Source organism: Prunus mume, linkage group LG8, assembly GCF_029339155.1.
Source record: "Prunus mume cultivar Tortuosa linkage group LG8, ASM2933915v1, whole genome shotgun sequence".
Taxonomy (NCBI): Eukaryota; Viridiplantae; Streptophyta; class Magnoliopsida; order Rosales; family Rosaceae; genus Prunus; species Prunus mume.
In genome coordinates this window covers 22,959,212-22,980,193 of record NC_142705.1, presented here as the reverse complement: position 1 = coordinate 22,980,193, position 20,982 = coordinate 22,959,212, and the positions used below count along the sequence as shown (strand labels likewise).

Below are 20,982 nucleotides of genomic sequence, written 5' to 3'. Positions count from 1 at the left end.
TTTGGGTTTTGTAGCAAAGATTGTAAGAGATTGGGGAAGAGAAGGGAGAGAGAGAGAGAGAGAGAGAGAGCAGCTGGGGATGACGGAAAACCACTATGTTCCCGAGCATTTCGATTACGGTGTCGAGCGGTGACAACGCCAAGACCAGGTTACAGCAGGTTAGCTTCTACTCGATTAAGCCATCGGATCTACGAAGTTGTGAAGCCTTCGATGGTGTTGATGGGCTGTGAAGCTATTCGAAGAGAGAGGAGGGGAAGAGAGATATAGGGAGAGAGATAATTAACCAATTTTTTATATGCTTTATTTTAATTGTTTTTTATAGTTTTAATAATTATAATATTTAATTATATCTTTGTCTATATGGAAGTGTACTCTAGTTGCCACGTCACCGTTCAATTGGTGGATAATGATCCATGTGTATGAAATTACAAAAACACCTCTATCACGTCATCATAGTTAATAGACTTTTAGACGAAATTGACGGTAGGAGACAAAGTGGGTCACCAAACCACGATTAAGCAGAGTAAATGGGCTACTTTAAATTTGAGGAGACAATATTATATTTGACCGTAATATCAGGGAATATTAGTATAAATAAGCCTTGTTTTACAGTTGTAAGTTGGTGCACTTTTTGAAGTTGATGTTGCGCCGATTGTTTGGAAGGATATTGCCACCAACTACAATGTCAAGATGCCAAAGTGAAAACATCATTTTAACGTTTTCTGACTTATATAACTAAAACTTAGAATCTGTCTTCAGTAAAAAAAATCTGTATTTTCTCACCCTCACCACCGAACACAAATCACAATCATATTCTGAGAATAAAAACACAAAACGGCCTCTGAAAACACCACCAAACCGGTCCTAATTTTTCCTTTTATCCTTTTATTTTGGGCAGAAAGTTTATCTGGACTAATAATTTGGGTCATTTTATTTATGTCGTTCCATAAATTGTATCACACAATCGTTGAAAGGCTGGCCTGAGAGTTTATCTCGGCCTTGCTAGATACTACCACACTATGCAAAAGATTATGGGCTCCAGAAACAGCAGTGATAATTATATTCATTTTGTAAGATTACTACAATAAAAACATGCGGAATGGGCAAAAATCCGAGCAAACCAAAGCAATGATCATGCTGTCATTTTGTCTTTTGCCTCTCCTGTATCCAGTAGATGTTATGACATATACAATACATACGATATTTATTAACATATAGCTAGGGAATTACAATCAATTTTGAAGGTGTTTTAGAATGCAAATATTATGAATAAGTCTACAACTTGTTCTGCAGATACGTACTTTGAGACAAAAGCAGAGTCATTGTGACCTCCAAATGTGACAAGCCCTAATTCAACAAAACATCCATACCCCCAAACATAATCCAGCATAGCTACAGAACAGCCAATGGCATAGAACGATCGAAGCTCCCACGAAGAGCCCTAGCTCGACTCGATTTCTTCTTCATCCCTCCCTTGAGCTCCTCCTCTAGACCCATAGACTTCTTCCCAAATGTAACTGAAGCCGGTGACAGGAGACGTGCCATATTATTGTCTTTTGTGGCTCCTCCATGAACAAGTATCCTTGTAATCCCAACATAGTGCAAAGACTCAGCAATCTGCAGTGCAGTCACACCTTTATTAGTTCGAGCCTCAGCATCAGCTCCTTTCTTCACCAACATCTCTATCACATCCGCATGCCCCGACTCGGCTGCGCAGTGCAAGGCCGTGTATCCATCCTCATCTTTAGCATCCACATCCACGCCCTTCTCGAGCAGCGTTCTAACCGCATCGATTTTCCCTTTGAAACAAGCTCTGTGCAAAGCTGTCCACCCATGTTGGTCTCTTCCATTGATGGCTGCGCCCTGTCTCAAGCAGCCTGACAATTGTTCTCACCTCACCCTTCCTCGCAGCAATACACAAGCTATCGCCAAGTCGAAGCGAATCAAACAGCCTTGTGTGCCCGTTCTCCGAGGCAACATCATATGCTGTTCGGCCTGCAAAGTTTCTAATGTCTTTATTAGCACCCTTTTGCAGCAACAGCTTCACCATGTACTCGTCCCCCAACCCGGCAGCGATGTGTAAAGGAGTATCGCCGTCTCTGCTGTCACAAACTTCAGCTTTTGCCCCACTCGCCATTAAGAGCCTGGCACAATCCCTTTTTCGCTCCTCAACTGCAAGGTGTAAAGCCGTGCTACCGTCCTTTGTCACTGCATCAACATTAGCCCTTTTGATTATAAGAAGCCTAAGAACCTCCGCGTGCCCACCTGCTGCCGCTAGGTGAATGGGACCCCAAGTAGAGGACTCGGATCTTTCAGTGCTTGCACGCCGGGCCAATAGAAGCTCCACGATCAAGGCCTCCCCGCATGAAGCGGCGGCTTCAAGTGGGCTAGACCCTGACCGGCTCTGAGCCTCTACATCAGGCTCGAACTCGAGAAGTAGCTGGACAAGGTCAGGCCGGCCTTGACTAATAGCCAAGTGAAGCAAAGATTGACCCTCTGAATCCACCGAGTCGGCTGCTTTCCAAGAAGGATCACTCTTCTCAAGAACTTCCCGAATATCATCCATCAAACCATCTGCCACAAGTTGTGCCAAAATAGGTGAACCAACAAACATAACCTTCACACCACTATCTATGAACACTTGCTTCTTCTTCGTGGTGAACCAGTCACTTGGAACGGCATCAAACGTGGACGAAGAGTCTTTGATGGCTGCCCCGGGCACAACCACGCTATGCAAAAGAAAAGAGTCATGGCAATAAGGGAATGAGTCAGGGAGGCTTGACCCTGGAGGAAGATGATACACAATTTCTATGGTCAATTTCTCTAGGGGAGATATGATCCCGGATTGGGGCTTCACCGTGTAAGCGATTCTTGATCAGCGGTTGAAGCCTGAAGGCCACCGGCATGGTGTACATAACGTTGCGCAAAGTAAGCTGGCCGTAGCATTTCTGTCCCGGTTCGATCCTTATTGCAACAAAATTTGATGGCTCCAAACTTATGAGCCTGTCCATATCTTGATTGATTTTTCAGTTTGGATACAAACTTAAACTAATGGGTAATATTTCTGGGATTGAAACAGTTAGGAGGTAGACAAGAAAAACCATGAAAAAAATGAGGCAGGGAGATTGAGAAATATGGAAGGAAGTAAAGGTGGAAAGTTTGGAGTTTAAGAGAAGGTAGGGAATGCCAAGGCCGGCTTTGGTGAGATTGTGCCAAGTGGGGGTTGTTAAAAACAATGCTGACTTGTTCTATTCGGCGTCTCTAAGGATCTCTTCTCTTCTGTATAACTCCTAAGATCACAGTTGTTGTTTTGGAGGGGACAAAAAGTTACTTTCACTCTTGCATTATATTATGCACATAAATTCATTTTTTTATAGTTGCTAATCTAATTAATTAGCTTCTAACAAGGCTTACGTCAATTGGCTACAAAGTGGGATCAATAAAGAAGCCAACAAGATGCTCCATCTCATTGAAAATTCCTATGAGCATAAACTAATTCTACAACAAGACGACAATATATATATATATACGGGGAGCTTCGGTTGAGGGATCTCTCAAATAAGTTTATTTGAGGGACACCTCATAGAGCTCACTCCGTATTATATTTCACAAATTCAAACCGTTTTGTAGATACTCAATCAAAGATCATCTCACACAAAAAAAAAATCACTTGAATTCGATATCATTTGACTGCCCAATTGAATTATTGAAATTTTAGAACCCGTATGTGAACATATATGAGTTAATTGCAAAGTAATTATAAAGAATTGGTTGTGGGCAGCGACTAAATCCTAGTGTCATTACTTGCCGAATTAACTAATAACAATGCCCTGTACAAACAGGCACTATGAACATTTTTTATAAGATTTTGTTTCATTTCTGTGTTGGCAAGACAATTAGGCGCAACAACATATAGCTAAAGTTTGCCACGTGGCGTCATTTCGTTTGTGAGCGTTAAGCTAGGTTTATGTGATTTGCTGTTTTTAAATCTGCACCCTTGTCTTTGCCTCTTCCAATTACATAACATGACCCTTTCTTTGATTGCGATGTTGCAACTTTGCAGCACACAAGCCAACTCTACGGACTTATTTACCCGGGAAAGAGAAAACTATTAAAGGGTCATTGATTAGATCACTCTTGCTATTGCAATCAGACTTGAAAACTATTGAATAGTCAAATATCCATTTGCAATATTATTAGAGCTGTCAATGGATCTAATTTTGATCCGAATCCGATGTAATTAAGAGCATTTTCACCCATTTTCATGGCAGAGGGTAAGGGGTGTTACTATTCATATGAATAGTGTCAGTTCTTACAAAAGGCAAAGTGTGTTTCCACTCATTGCTATGGTAAAAGGCAATTACTATTCACTTTAAATTATTTTTATTTTTATTTATACATAAATGATTAATTTTTATATGGTTTAGGGTTTTGGTGTCGGAAGTTAAGAATATGGCTAGGTATTTATAAATAAAATAAATAAAATTGAATTTTTTGGTTTTTTTTTTTCAAATGTTTTATTATTTTAATTGGTTGCTGACGTCATAATGATGTCCACATTACGTCACTTGCCTAGGCAGCAAAGCGAGCTGGATTTGCCTATGGGCTTGCCCGGTTGGTGGGCCACGCCTTGCTCGAGCTGCATTTGCGGCTGGAACAAGAAATCGGGCCCTCTCTTATCAGGCGGTGCACGCTGGAAGTGCTCGAATAGAAGATGGATTTGGTGGCGTAATTTAATAACTCGAGTATATTCCGAATCTATTAACCCGTTAAATTAATAGAACAAATTTGAATCTTGTCTAATCCGATCCAATTTGATATAACATATATTTCATTCAATTTGATATAACAATCTTGTGAATTTTGTAAACAAATAAAAACATTTTTAAATTATTTGTATATATGAAAAAAAAAAGAAAAAAGAATTCCAATCTGGTATCGGATAATTCAACAAATCAGATATGAATCTAGTTGTTAATGACCCGTCATATTTTCGGATTGAATCTAGTTGGGTTGGATTTCATGTGCTCCGCTCCATCTCTGACCCATTTATGGGCCTAAATATTTGTTGAGGCCCAAAAATCCAAGGGGCTAAGCCCAAATTAACCCTTAGCCCAATATGAGTGATTGGATGCAAAATAAGCTCAATCGGGATAAAAGAAAATTTATAAGAGCCGCCAACACAAGCTACAAGCGACAAATCATGCTAAACAAGCATGTGCAAAAGGAGCCAAGGACATACCGATATTACTAAATCACGCTCACATGCTCATTCGGCACTACTTGGCCCGACTATAGCCTATCATGGCATAATAAAACCCCAAGCACGAGCATAGAAATCATGCGCATTCTAATACCAAGCTACGTCACGAGCTTAAGTGGGCCCAAGCCACAAAATTACCAGGGCTTCGAGAAGGTTGTGGTATGGAGGGAAACAAGCAATCACGGGGCCCATTGAGGGTTCAAGGCGTAGGTTTCAAAGCCACTTGGGGCTTTGGAACTCAAGCCGTTCCTAGAACCCAAGCATATGGGTTAGCATGAGAGAGAGGAGAAAAAATTGACCCATGCTCTAGGAAGACACCAAAGAACCTACCAAGATATTTAGCAGCCCACATCAATAGAATTAGAGGGAAAGCCTTTCCAGCAGCTTGACAAAAGCCTGTCAAACGATAGAAGCAACAAAGCCAGAGGACCCAATACCATATGTACAAGCCCAAGCCCAGCAACTTGCAAAAATCTGGCGTCGAGCCCTATTCCCGTTTGAATTCCAAACAATGGTCATAAGGGAGCCACGGCAAGACCAGAGGAAATCCATGGGGGTGAGAAAAGTGTCCATCGGACAAAAGGCTTCATCTCTCCCCTTTTCCTCATAAGCTGCACAGGAGAAAACACAAGGAAAGCAGGTGGCGCCTTCCTCTATGGGAAAGCCCAACTGCGTCAAACCATTGGAACCATGAAGGGTTCCTTACCCATGCCCCTTGGATGGAAAAATTCATCAAAATAGGGCTAAGTAGGAGCTGCCAAGGAAAAAGGAAGAGGAAAACCAGACGAAATTAGAGCTCCTAACGCCTATAAAAGGAGACTTTTGCTACCCAGAAAAGACATCCACAACTCAACGACCCAGAGCTTGACCAAGCTTTGTCAAGCAATCTGGAATTTACTCAAGCCACCCAATCCCATTTCTCCGTTGTTTTCTTCTTCCCCTGAGATAAAACCTTGCTAAGTTTTCCTTCGTTCTCAGTTTAGATTTGATCCTCTGTAAGAAATTCATGTTGTTCTCTCTCTCTCTCTCAAACTGCTAAACTCATGAAAGCTTAGCTCTCATGCCACATACTCCTCAGGCTGAGCCATTAGCGAAATTCTCATGCTTATTTGGGTGTTAGTGAAGTGATCCTGAGAGTGTTCTTTTAAAATCTCATTAGATTTTCTAAAAACTCTCTTGGGAGCTTGTTTTTCGAACTCAAGCATTTGGGGGATTTTGCTCGTTGTCTTCCTACAGCAGCCCAGGCCTATTCGTCAAGCGGCTGGAACAAAAACCCCTACATAAATTGGCGACTTCATTGGGGAACAAGCTGCCATTTTACTGATGCCTCCAAGAAAGAAAACCAGGAGCAATACCATGGCCTCCCAAGATGGGCCCGACCATGGTGATTCTGAATCAAGGCAAAATGCTTCCTCTAGAGGACAAGAACATGCAAGTGAGGAAGCCTTCACCCTCACTGATCTCATCACGGCTATACAGGCCATGGAAACCAGAAGGAGATGATGGACACTATCAAAGAATTAAAAATCTTGCTTCAAGTCAAGCGAATAGGATAGGCGTCCTTAAGAAGAATCTGCGCTCTTTGGAAAGAGTCCGAACAAAGGGACCGTCTTTTGTCACCAGGAGGATGTCGTTGCCATGCTGGAAAAGGAGCTTAGTCGAAGTCAGGAGGATTGGAAGTACATTCCTCAGCCACCGTACCCAGCAAGTTTACTCCAGCAGCCCTATCCCAAAGGTTACGAAACACCAACCTTTGTTCTCTTCGATGGGAGGAAAGGAAGCCCGAAGGAACATGTCAACCGATTCCTTGATGCTTTGGGGCCACACGCTGGTGATTATAATCTGCGACTCCGAGAATTCTCAAAGAGCCTCACCGATCGGGCTTATACATGGTACACCACATTGGCACCAGGCTCTATGCGTTCCTGGGACAATTTGGCAAGCGAGTTTTGTAAAAATATTTTCAGACGAGGAGAGGGTCACCACCACGCAGCTCAACAACACTCGCCAAAAGCAAGGGGAGGATCCGTGGACTTCGCGAGAAGATTCCGGGACTTGGCTCTCGATTGCTATGACGAAAAAGATGAGGAGGCACTTGTTGAGTTTGCATCGGCAATATTGTGTCGGACTATAGAGTATACTTGGAAAATATCGGCATCAGCCAATTTTCCCTCTTGGAAGTGGTAAGAAAGACAAGCATGTTCGTCAAACCATGGATAAAGGAAATTTGGAGGAGTGAGAAGAAGGAATCACATCAGGTGTTAGCTACGGATGAGAAGCCATCTAACGACTATAGCTCACGCAAAGCGGAAAGATAGGAGGCGTACCGCCGCCTTGCAAAGATGAAGAGTTTCATGCCATCCTCGACACAATGATTCTTGTGGCGCGATCAAACCTCTCGGGCCCTACAAGGTCCTCACAGGAAGAAAAAGTGATCCAGATCACATCGCCGCTACCACGGTTTGTAGGACATCAGACCACCGCTTGTCGAGTTTAAGGAGGATCTTACATGGCAAAATACATGAGGGAGTTCTTGAGCTTCCCTCTAGGAAGCAGGCTATTGATGAGGACCCTTTGCCAAAACGGAGGGGGAAAGAAATGGCTGCTGTTATTACGTGTTCAGATGATTTGCTCGACGATGACGAATTGTGTCACCTATGGAGGAATGATCCAAAGCCACCAGAGGCTATTTGGGAGCCTTGTGGAAACATGGATAAAGCTTACTGGTGCAAATACTCGAAACCGTCAAGCTATGACACGCCATGGCCACTCGCTGATGGATGGGATGGTGTGCAGACAATGGGGTGTTCATGTTGGACATCTTGGAAGAACAACGCCAGGGAGCCTAGTCCGACAGCAGGAAACGTCTGCTGTGACATTTCACACCCTTACGAAGTGAGGCAAGCTGTAATGGAGCAATATCTAGGCTCGAAGCAGGACCTGGCTTCACAAGTCCTCCAGAGAAACCCTAGAGTTAAGTCACTCTTCGACCAACTTGGTTTCGGGCCTCAAGCGAGGGAAGTAGCTGCTGTAGCCCTCATGAATATTTCTGCAGAACCAACCCCCATTGCTTCACTGCTCAACCTCAAAGGTCATTCTTGGAAAATGACAATGCTATTGTTTTCACAGACGAGGACATGGAAGTTCCATACCCGAATCATAGGAGGCCGCTTTACCTGGAGGGACAAATCAATGATGTGTTCATACGGAGGGCTCTGGTAGACACGGGTTCTTCATAACATCTTGCCTCTATCTGTACTTACAGCAGCTGGTATTCCACTATCCAAGATTGTGCAGTCCCAAACGAGCATTAGCGGTTTTGGGAATCAAAGTGAGGTTACGGTTGGATATATGCAAGTAAATTTGGAGGTAGGGCCCGTTCGGTCACTTACCAAGTTCTATGTGGTGGACGTAGATGTGGCTTATCATGCTTTGTTGGGAAGGCCATGACTCAACAAACATAAACTTGTGGTCTCTACGTACCATCAATGTGTAAAAGGAAGAATTGGGCTAAGACCACTCCGCATACCAGGGAATCAAGCACCGTTCAATCAAAGCGAAGCTCACTACTCCGAGGCAGAATTCTACACTAAGTACAGCGCGGAAGCAACCCATCCAAGAATTCTGGGACTTACCTGCCATCGTGGACCGAGATTCGGGATCTGAGCAACGAGGAGCTCATAACCATCGTTGATCGAGAAAGAAAAAGGCACTCGGAGGCCAACAACCATGCCTACGATCATCCTCAATGCTCAAAGGTTATTACGCGGATGGGCGCCTTGTATATAAACATGGCGGGATTGAGGCTTGGCCGTATCCTACGAAAGCCAGAGTATGGTGGAGAAGCTATGCAAGCGGACAGCCATGAGCCTAAATGGCAAGGCACCCTTGCCTTGTCCTTTCCAAGAACCAATGACAGCGCCCAAGCACATGCAAGATGGCTCAACGGCAGTAGCTGAGCGGCTGGAAACAATTAATTTAAGTGATGACCCCTCTGTCCCAAGACCCATCTCTGTCAGTGTTCATTTAACGGGGGAAGAAAGGGAGGCTTTGGTGTCGTTATTGAAAGAATTTCGAGATGTGTTTGCTTGGAGTTATGAAGAGATGCCCGGCCTTAATCCAAACTTGGTAAGTCATACGCTGAATGTTGAGCTCGGTGCAAGACCTGTTGTACAACCACGAAGGAATTTTCATCCTAAAATTGAGAAGCAAATCAAGGTGGAAGTTGAAAAGCTGCTAGCCGCTGGATTCATCAAGCCAATCAAACACCCGACATGGCTAGCAAATATTGTACCCGTGAAGAAGAAAACTGGGGTAATCAAAATATGCACAGACTACCGTGATCTCAATCGAGCTTGCCCAAAAGATGAATTCCCGCTGCCCAACATGGATATCTTGATTGATTCAACCTCGGGTCAAGGCATGCTATCCTTCATGGACGGATTTAGTGGCTATAATCAAATCAAGATGTCTCCCAAGGATGCCGAAAAAATAGCTTTTGAACACCCTATGGAAATTTCTACTACACGGTCATGCCATTTGGTCTTAAGAATGCCGGTGCTACCTACCAACGGGCCATGACGGCAGTGTTTCATGATATGATGGGAAAAGAGGTGGAAGACTATGTGGATGACCTTGTAGTAAAATCCAAAACCAGAGAAAGTCATCGGAGTTACGAGGTGGAGTCTTTGGAAAGGTGCGGTGTATGGGTTAAAAATGAACCCAAAGAAATGCGCATTCGAGTCTCATTTGGCAAGTTCTGGGCTTCGGGTACACAGTGGTATAAATGTGGATTCGAGAAAACCAAAGCCATATGCTCTCTTGCACCGCCTAAGAATCCAAAGGAGTTGAAAAGTTTTATGGGAAGATTGTCATACATTCGGCGTTTTATTCCAGGCCTTGCTGCAATGATGAGTGTCTTCACTCCTCTCCTTAAGAAAGGGAAGCCATATATATGGAGCGGGGATGCCAAAAGCTTACGGTAGGGTACAACAAGCGATCACAAAGCTGCCTACGATGAGGCACCTATTCGAGACTTCCCTTAAGCTTTACTTGGCTGCGACAAGTGCTGCGGTTGGAGCTTTGCTTGCGCAGATGGCCATAACGGGGAGGAAAGCCCCGTTTATTATGTAAGCCGACAACTGAGAGGAGCTGAGGCAAGGTACCCAAAAACGGAACTCTTATGCCTTGCTCTCATCTATGCTGCACAGCGCTTGCGACACTACTTCCTTGCTCACAAGTTACAACTCATAGTAAAGTCCGATCCCGTAAGATATCTGCTCACAAGGCCGGTATTATCCGGTCGTCTCGCACGTTGGTTATTGCAGCTTTCCGAATTTGATATCATATGCACAACTCCTAAGGCCATCAAGGGACAAGCTGTGATTGACATGCTAGCTCTGTTCCCCGAAGTAGAAGGATCAACCCTTTCCAAGGAAGTCCTGGGAGAGCTGCCGGAAATGGTCGCTACTGTTACAGAGGAGGAACCATGGACCCTCTACTTTGATGGGTCTTCCACATCGAAAGGTGGAGGGGCAGGTGTCGTGCTCATTAATCCCAATGGGCAAGCTACGGCTCTCTCATTCAAGCTAGACTTTCCATGCACGAATAACATGGCGGAATACGAAGCTTTTATTGTAGGATTGTCCACAGCAAGAGAAATGGGCGCAGAAAAGGTGAAGATCATCGGCGATTCGAACCTAGTACTAAGTCAATTGCAAGGAAGCTTTGCGGTAAAGGAAGCAACCTTGGCACCATATCGGACAGCTGCTGAAAGGCTCATTAATTCCTTCAAGCAAATCGTGATGGAGCACATTCCAGGAGCCACCAATAGGTACGCTGATGCTTTGGCCACATTGGGATCAAAGCTCTCATTTGTGCAAGAGCAGCCCAACATCACCGTGATAAGGAGAAGCACACCAGTGGTCAAAGCAATGGCCCGAGGGGACTTCTTTGGAAGAGGATGATTGGAGAAAGCCCTGAAGAAAAAATTAGGTGAAGAGAGCAGCATTAAAGACTTGAAAGACTATGTGACTATCTTTGGGAACTTACAGGCGTCTTAGGAGGTGTTCTAACCGGTGTGTTGGGATGGCGAGAAGCAAGAAGGAGGTTGCAAGAGGTACGATGCCACTTGCGGCTTGGAACTAGTAATGTCTGTGCAGCGCTTGCACGCATAAAGGTTATTATTGGCGAGAGATGAAGAAGCAAGCGGTGAACTACAATCCGGTTGTCCCACCTGTTCTACGATACCCTCTACGGAGGAGTCATTCACTGTTTCATTTGCAGAAGATTGGCGGACTCCATACTTGGCATTCTTTGTTGGAGGAACTCTGCCGACCAACCCCAAGCTCGCCTATAAGCTCAAAAAGACCATAAAGACGTACTTTGTTGATGGGTCAACTCTCTATCGGAAGGGGTTTAATGGTGAGCCATTAAAGTGCTTGGGAGAATCAGAAGCGCGTGAAGCCATGCAAGAGATACATGCTGGAGAGTGCGGAGAGCACCAAGGAATGAAGAAGCTTCACCGGCAGCTACTAAGCATTGGGTATTATTGGCCTACCATGAAGAAGGATGCACATGACTTTGTTAAGAAATGCCACACCTGCCAAATCCATGCTAATCTAAGCCACAAACCTCCCACATTGCTGTAAGACATGCGCACTCCCTGGCCTTTCCATACTTGGGGGCTTGATTTAATTGGGACAATCCATCCCCCTTCCGATGGCTACATATGGATCCTCACCGCTACGGAGTATTTCACGAAATGGGTTGAGGCAATTCCCCTTCGAAAGGCCACAGGAGCTGCTGTCTCGAATTTCATTCGGGAATACATTGTGTGTAGGTTCGGAATCCCATACAAGATGATCACCGACAATGGCACACCTTTTGTTAACAAGCAAGTAGGTTCAACCCTTAGTGGGTACGGTATCAAGCATCGTCGCTCTACGCCTTATTACCCGCAGGGAAACGGTCAAGCGGAAGCTACCAATAAGACGATATTGAGGATTCTAAGCAAGATGGTATATGAGTATCAAGGAGGCTGGAGTGTTCACCTGCCGGATGCTTTGTGGGCTTATCGCACCTCACCAAGGAGCGCTACAGGTTTTTCACCTTACTCACTTGTGTATGCGGATCGAGGCTATTTCACCCGTGGAAATCACCATCCCGACAGCCGGGATAGCGGTATCAATGATCTTGAATGGGATGCAAAGACATGCTCAGATTGGCGTTTGCTAGATCTCGAAGCAGTTGATGAGAAAAGGATGGAAGCTGAAAGAAGGATGGCACTCTACAACAAGACTGTTGCCCAAGCCTATAACAGGACCGTTAAGCCTCAAGCCTTCAAGCAAGGAGATCTCGTGCTAAAAGTCGTTGAACATGTGAGAAGGCAAATGTCAGGACCTTCCAAATTTGCCCCACAATGGGAGGGTCCATTCGCAGTCAAAGAGGTACATAGCAGCGGTTATTATCGCTTGATCTCTGTCAAGGAAGGCATGCTAACGGACCCCATCAATGGAAAATGGCTCAAGCCCTACTACTGCTAAGTAGGCATAATATCTTATTTTCATGTTATTGCATTTCCTTTTATCTAAAAAATGTTGTCTCCTTCTATATGCTCTTTGTTTTGAAAAGCTTTTGTATCATCATGGTAGCATGGGGTTTGAAATGAAAATGAAGGAGTATTTTGAAAAAAAAATTGTGTCTAAAAGTTTGCCCTTCTTTGTACCTCGAATTTCTTTTTGAACATGCGTTTACAATTACATATAAATATACGGCGGATATCCAAAAAAAAATGGAGGAAAATATTACTTAGCAAAAGACATGCCAAGCAAAGCCATTTGAATGGGATCCTAGGTCTGTAGCAGCTTTCACGCTTAGGCAAAATGAAAAGGAACAAGCCAAGCTAAGCACCCACAAAAGGAAGCTAGCATGCTCATAAGGTCCAAGAACCTTCAAAGAAAATAGGCAGTGTCAAAGGGCCATCCTAACAAAACTTTGGCAACAACCACCATGCTTCAAAAGGATACCCGATCTAAAATTCAAGCAAAGGATTCTACCAACCAGGCATTTTATACATGTCGAATAAGAGCTACAATGTGTTTCTGGCAAAAGAAAAAAAAAGGGAACATAGGTTAAAAATTTGGAACACAACAACACTAAAATGCCAAGCTACTACAGTACAAGTTTTACAACATAAGTCAAAATCAAGCTATACATGCTAAAAAGTAATGTGCGCTTCAATCTTGAACGAAACTCTAGAATGTGTCAAGCTAGTCAATCCTACACCAAGCAAAATGCGACATGCAAAACAGAACAAAAAAAAGGGAATGTCAGGAGAAATCAGAGTAACATTGAACATATGTAGAATGAGAAACATGAGGAAGGACGAAAAGTCACGAGCCTCAAAGTACCACCAAGGATGGCTAGAAGGGCGGAGGAGGCCGTGAGAAGATCTTATCCTTTGCCTCCATCACACACAAGATCAGCGGAAGAGACACCTTAGGCGAGAAAAGAGGCCACGCAATTCCTGTCTTTGGTTTTCGATTAAATCTTTGAAGACCAAAGCCTCTGCTGCTGCCCTTATTTCATCAGGGCGGGATTTGACTTCATGTTATGAACAGCCCGTGCCCCAAATGCAGCACATGCCAAACCCTTCACGAGTTCGAGAAGAGACTTTGCTCGAAAGCCCGAGTCATAGCCTCATAAAGCGCATCCACTTGTGAGAGGAACTGTGATCGGAATGTCCAGTACTGCGGTATCCATCCCATGGAGCACCAAGCGAGGGCGGAAGCGGCCTGGCGAGAATGAAGAAATAATACCGATCATGTCCATGAAATCCCGCACTTGTCGAAATTTCTTCAAAGCTGATCGCGTTGTCTCGGGATAAACAAGAATTCCCGGAAGAGTGCGTAACCATTAAATCGATGGTAGAGCGGCGAGGAGTTCATCTGCGGATCGAAGGACTGAGCACCGCTGTCAAAGAAAGCCATGAAGGCGATAAATGATTCCTCCCTCCGGCCAAGACGCGTCTTTGCGAGGGTGTTCTCGACAAAGATTCGATGGTAATGATAGCTGGCGTTTTGTGATGCTCGCATTGTCACATTGAACCGGAAGAAGTGCTAGGGGACTAGGCCTGTCGCGGAGAAGTGGTTGAGCGTGAGGCCAGGCAGGCGAGGTTGTATGGGCGACAAAGGTGTTGCTCCAAAAGGCTCTTTGAAAGGTGGCGAAATGGCGAGGATCAAGGTCCCTTTGAGAAAATCTTTGGAAGATAGGTGGTAAGGTTTGTAACTTGGGCGTAGGCATTTCATCCGAGAATCCGTTGGTGTCATGGTTGGAGAGGATCCTGTGAGGGCTGCCTCGACCAGTGTATCGAATGTGTTGAAGGAAGAAGGTACTACGGGCACAATTTCCAAATTTGAAGCGAGATGCTCAGCCTGCAAAAAAGAAAGGGTGCATGCAAGGATTAGTACGTGATAATTGACAGGTAATGGGTATTGGCAGATGAGTAGGAGAAGAAGGTAAATAGAATATTATCTGTAATAACCCAAACCCAAAATTAATATTTAATTATTAATTTATTTGAGAAAAAGACAAAAATACCACTAGAATATTTTATTAGTTTAAAAGTTGACTTTTTGACCGGGAAGGAATTTGGGGATTTTAGTTGTACCTTGCATAGAGCGCGACGAAAGCGAGTTCGTAGACATGTAGTGGACTCAAATCGGAGTTGTAACGAAGGAGTTACGATCAAAAGAAGTTCAATGGCATGACCGTAAATATTTCAAACTTCGGTTTATATAAACCCAGAAATTTGGGTTTCGAAACTCGACCAGCCGATTTCGAGCGATTTCTCCCACCTCCGGTCACGATTCAGGCAAGACCGGTCGCGTTAGAACCACCACACTTTCCTCTTCCAGTCCCAGCCCATCTTAGTCTCGATCTGCCGTCGTGATAGCGGAAACCGCCACGCAGGGGCGGTTTGGACAGCGATTTTGCGAATTTCGTGGAGCTCGTTCTCCCTCCTCCGGCCATCGTTTGAGGCGAGGTATGGTTTCTAGCTATTTTTGTGCTATAGCTGCTGGTTGGGTAGGATTTCAGAAATTTCTAGCGTAGATAGCTCGATTTCGAGCTAGGTTTCAGCAGGTTTTGGTCCTGTTATTAGGCCACTTCAGGCCAGTTTTGGGGTAGGTCCAAGAACAAAAGTGGTTCCAAATAAGGTGGTATACCTAGGATAGGAGTCTTGAGCTTAGATGTTGAGTTTTTCTGGTAAGGCGTGATCGCTTAGGACACCCACGCGCGGCCGCGTGTGGCGCGCGTGAGCAGATTGGTCGAGACCCCATTCAGTTCAGAATGATCCTTGTCGTCATGAGCGTAGAAATTCGCGGATCTTAATTCGGATACCGCTTGAACCCTAACGGATCTCGCCTAGTATGCGATTTCCGGGTTCTATATGTTTGAACCGTTGGATCGTAGTCAACTTCAGTGTATGTTGATCTAGGTTTTTCCGAGATCGTATAGTATTTGGCGGATCGTAAACGGAGTCGGATACTCCGCATAACGCGTCATCCCTAGAGTATGTTTCACGGATAATTGAACGATTACAAGTCGAGGCGGTGAAAGAACTACGTGTGGCTTGATCCTCGTGAAAGGCGTAAGGCAGCTCGATTACGGCGCAGCCACGAGATAGGGCCCGAGTTTGTGTTATCGCTTCCGGTATTTTGGTCATTTACGACCCACGGGCACTAGGTGTCGTTTGCGAGATTCGACCAGGATTCCAAAGTGGAATTTGGGTCGTCATTCAATTGGTATCGAGCAAGCGTAGGTTAACTTCCTGAGACACACTACATGTGCATCCTTATTTTGAGAATTGTTGGACAGTTGCTTGGTTATTTTATTTCATTGGAGTGGGTGAGTAAACAGACACCTAGAAAGATTTGAGAAATTTGTTGAGGTTTTCATATAAAAATCATGTTATACATGTTTTTGTATATACACACTTATGTCGAGAACTGAGGTTTAGCAAGATGAGTATTTCATTATATTTTTTTTATCACCTATTTATATTTGTTCATATAATAAATTTAATATTGGAATGACATGCTAAGCAAAGAGCAATGTGGCTAACCAGCTAGCTAAGTAGTTGGTGCATATATTCAGGAGTTGAAAAGGAAGAAATTTAATTTTTGGTTTTCATGATTTTTGGTACATATAAATATATGTATATATTGTTGCATATATGAATATCTTTTAAGTTCAGTTGAAAACCAATTTATCGAAAGTTTGTGTAAATAGCAGATTATGGTTTTCAAACCCACCGTGAGAGTACCCCCATTGCCTTGAGGCGATCGATTATTTTGCCCCACGAGTTCGGGGCGCTTTGGCCGTGTGGTGCCGGAATTGCTGGCTCCGGATTGAGAGGTTGTCTCGAGACCTGCCGCTTTGGATCAGGTGACTACGGTCCCCGAGTCCGCCGATTGCGGCTCGGGTTGACTCCGTGTCACCGAGACTGCCAGGAATTGACGGATATCGATTGCGGCTCGGGTTGATTTTGTGTCCTCGAGACCCGAGGAATTGACTGCTATCGGGAATTGATGGATATCGTGAATTGGATCACTATGGTGTACGCCTAGGAGAGGATTTTATACAGTTGTCATTATTTTCTTAAGCATTACCTCTACATATATATATATATATATATATATATATATATACACATACATATACCCACACATGGTTACTTATGAATTTTAAATGAGTTCGATGTAAGGGGTGCATGCAAGGATTAGTACGTGATAATTGACAAGTAATGGGTATTGGCAGATGAGTAGGAGAAGAAGGTAAATAGAATATTATCTGTAATAACCCAAACCCAAAATTAATATTTAATTATTAATTTATTTGAGAAAAAGACAAAAATACCCCTAGAATATTTTATTAGTTTAAAAGTTGACTTTTTAACTAGCGGGAAGGAATTTGGGGATTTTAGTTGTACCTTGCATAGAGCGCGACGAAACGAGTTCGTAGACATGTAGTGGACTCAAATCGGAGTTGTAACGAAGGAGTTACGATCAAAAGAAGTTGATGGCATAACCATAAATATTTCAAACTTCGGTTTATATAAACCCGTAAATTTACGGGTTTCGGGAAACTCGACCAGCCCGATTTCGGGCGATTCTCCCACCTCCGGTCACCGATTTAGGCAAGACCGGTCACGTTGTTTCCACCACACTTTCCTCTTCCAGTCCCAGCCCATCTCGGTCTCGATCTGCCGTTGTGATAGCCGAAACCGCCACGACCAGGCGGTTTGGGCGATTTTGTGAATTTCGTGGGCTCGTTCTCCCTCCTCCGCCATCGTTTCAGACGAGTGAGGTATGGTTTTCTAGCTATTTTTCGTGCTCTAGCTGCTGGTTGGGTAGGATTTCAGAAATTTCAGCGTAGATAGCTCGATTTACGAGCTAGGTTTCAGCAGGTTTGGTCTTGTTCCGCCAGGCCAGTTTTGGGGTAGGTCCAAGAACAAAAGTGGTTCCAAATAGGGTGTTATACCTAGGATAGGAGTCTTGAGCTTAGATGTTGAGTTTTTCTGGTAAGGCGTGATCGCTTAGGACACCCACGCGCTGCCGGCGCGTGTGGCGGCGCGTGAGCAGATTGGTCGAGACCCCATTCAGTTCCAGAATGATCCTTGGGTCGTCATGAGCGCGTAGAAATTCGCGGATCTTAATTCGGATACCGTTTGAACCCCGACGGATCTCGCCTAGTATGCGATTTCCGGGTTCTATATGTTTGAACCGTTGGATCGTAGTCAACTTCAGGTATGTTGATCTAGGTTTTTCCAGGATCGTATAGTATTTGGCGGATCGTAAAACGGAGTCGGATACTCACATAAGCGTCATCCCTAGAGTATGTTTCACGGATAATTGAACCGATTACAAGTCGGAGGCGGTGAAAGAACTACGTGTGGCTTGATCCCTCGAAAGAAGTAAGCGACCCTACGATTACGAGCGACCACGAGATAGGGCCCGAGTTTGTGTTATCGCTTCGGTATTTTGGTCATTTACGACCCACGGGCACTAGGTGTCGGTTTGACAGGATTCGACCCGGATTCCAAAGTGGAATTTGGGTCGGTCGTTCATTATCGATGCGGATACCTCAAGGGTCAGGCGAGGATCGGACAATGGTCGCGGCGAGGTTTGGGTCCTCGGCAATGTCAATAACTGCGGGATGAGCCGCGTCGAGTGTCTGATTATTGAGTGAGGAAGAAGGGGACAAAACTTAAAGCGCGTCGATTACACTCGGCGCTAAAGCGGCGTGTCTGCTACAGCGGACTCGAAGAAAACATCTGAACCACCTTGTCCTCTGGATAGTATTGGAATAAGCAAATGCATCCTCACTGCAACCCTCATTGAAGTCCCTGTCGAGAATCTTCACTAGCATCGTCAACGTTCTCTTGCTCTGGAACATTAGCCTCGGATTCGGTGGTGTCACTATCATCACTATCATCGTCCTGTCACTACGATTGGGGTTCAGCGACTTCATGATCTTGGTGCGTGTTCGGAAAATCTTGCATGTAGAATCATGCGCTTGGCGTTTATGGGTCACTGAGGAGATCCAGGGTGTGTCACTTCTCTTTCTCTTTGGGGTTGTACCCATTTTCCATATAAAAAGATATATATATGTATATAATAAATAAGTATCTACCCACATATCATGCACGCAAAAGCAAAAGAGGCATGAAGAATCTGAAGTCAAGAACACTACGGCGGAGAGGGTAGTTTCGGCACCTTGCAGGCGACCGGCTCCGGATCTGGCGAGCCGAGCGTGGCTGTTCAGGGAGTTGCTTCTTTGGTTGAGAGGGCCACTGGGGCTACCTTGAATGAACCTTTTGGGTTTCTTGGCGATGCTTCTCACGCACATTCGCTCCTCCTCTCGCTTCCTTTTGCTGTGTTGGCGTTGCACTTTTCGAGCCGCGGGACTCTGTACCCCGGCCGGCCGTCTTAGGAAATTCCCCAACGATATCACCACTCTTGGAAATCAAGGGCAAGTTGCGTTTTTGGCTAAGAGGGATGGCTTTCTCTTCCGAAACCAAGCCCACAAGGACGAGCCGTTGTAGGAAGCGATTTGTCCCAGGAAAGGATTGGAACTCACGGAAGGAAGAGAGACAGCGGTTCAGATAAGCTTGGTAGCCTCTGGAAAAGCCACCAACCCTCGTCTTGCTCGCTAAAACGATGGGCCTGCAACTGGCTGGTATGTGGTCATTGCTCCAGAAGATCCTGTGTAGTGCAAAGGGGTCACCATGGTTGGGACTACTGGGAACCCCTTGGTCAAGCCCGAACTGCCGCCTGACTCGTTGTGGAGAGTAGGTCACGAAAATCTCTGCGCGATTATGCCCAAGAATAGGCAAGGGGATGGGAGCAACATTCAACAAAGCATACTTCCGGAACTGGTCACTCTGCGACACGGCTGCTGGAATCTCAATCGTATCAGCGCGTCGGTATAGAAGGGCACGAAAGTGAAGGTCTCTGTGAGGTGCCGTAAGGACGAAGACAAAATTCTCGACATTGTCTAGCAGCTTTAAGAAATTCTGGCCTTTCCTCTGCATTCTCTTGAACCACCTGCAAACTAATGGAAGATTGTTTGGCATAAAGGAACCATTGCCCCAGTCAGCCAACTTTATAGCATGCGAATGAGGGAGTGAATGCACATCCAACCCTTTGAGACGCTCCCACAAGAACACCTGCAAGAAACCAGAATTTAGGAGGGTCCAACGCCCATAGTTCCTGATGCACTCTTTTCCAGAAGTTGGGTTCAATTAAGTAGATGGTATAGATGTCCCAGGAACATGGGGGCTAAGGGGATGGTATCGCCTCGGGCTATGGCCAAAGCCAAGGGAAATACACGCTCATGAAGGCATCCTGAGAAAAGTCACAGAGCACGAACCGCCCAAGCCACAGAGCTATAAAGGCAGCCAAACGGCAGGGACTCTGTCTGTTTGCATCCCCAAAATATTGTATCCAGTTGCTAAACCGGGTGAAGTCTTTGGGAGAGGTGGGAGCGCCTCTTCGCAAGACTGCAAGGTTATCTATTTCTTACGGAGTGAGGGCAATGCAGAAAGGACTACGGTCGCCACAGACAGGAAGGCGAGAGATATTCGCCACATCTTCAAGGGTAGGGGTAAATTCCCCCCATGAGCACACAAAGGTGTGAGTAGCGGTGCTCCACCTCCGGACCACGTGACGAAGCATCTTCGCTTCGATATGGATGTCCCACAATTTGGAAAGGAAGATGGCATCAAGGACTTGTGCTCTGCGCAGGATGTTGCATGTGGATGGATCCCGCAGTTCACGGTCGACCCATTCTGACCAACCTTTACTGATGCCGCAAGGATATTGGAAGAATAGGGGAACGGCTGGAAAGAGGCCCTTTTCAATGCAGCATCTGGATATGGAGGCAGGATTAATTACAGGAGTAGTCTCAGGGGATAGCTCATCACCAACAACGGGATTTTTACGGGCATCTTCAAGCAACAGGAGCGGCCCTTCTGCTTTAAGATTGTCATCCATGGAGTAGAGATGGTCTAGCATGATCGGCGGAAGGTCAGTGGATGCCATGGCAGGCCTACTAAGTCACAGACACCTGCGAAAAAAAAAAAAAAAAAAAGAGGAAGAAAGAACAAAATGCATAAGTTCCAAGCACCTTCACGAATTGTTGAACGCACGCACATC

General features: G+C 45.0%; 2 protein-coding genes across 2 annotated transcripts; one reads left to right on the top strand and one right to left on the bottom strand.

Annotated features, from left to right (window-relative positions):
* Positions 1–1,040: 1,040 nt before the first annotated feature.
* Positions 1,041–3,228, bottom strand: LOC103343826 (protein VAPYRIN-like). Its single transcript, XM_008247467.2, is given in 3 exon segments — positions 1,041–1,866; positions 1,868–2,863; positions 2,865–3,228. Coding segments are annotated over 3 exon segments (1,617 nt in total). The 5' UTR covers positions 3,012–3,228; the 3' UTR covers positions 1,041–1,392.
* Positions 3,229–11,350: 8,122 nt separating this feature from the next.
* On the top strand, positions 11,351–11,913 carry LOC148915084 (uncharacterized). Its single transcript, XM_089043402.1, has 2 exons — positions 11,351–11,381; positions 11,549–11,913. Exons 1-2 carry the CDS (start codon positions 11,351–11,353, stop codon positions 11,911–11,913), a joined length of 396 nt encoding a protein of 131 aa, XP_088899528.1.
* The last annotated feature ends 9,069 nt before the right edge of the window (positions 11,914–20,982 follow it).

Bases quoted from the DNA above. Each gene is read 5' to 3' on its own strand.
- LOC148915084 (XM_089043402.1), top strand. From the start codon at position 11,351: ATGGCGAGAAGCAAGAAGGAGGTTGCAAGAG. The intron at 11,382-11,548 runs GTACGATGCCAC...TTTCATTTGCAG, and splicing joins CAAGAAGGAGGTTGCAAGAG to AAGATTGGCGGACTCCATAC.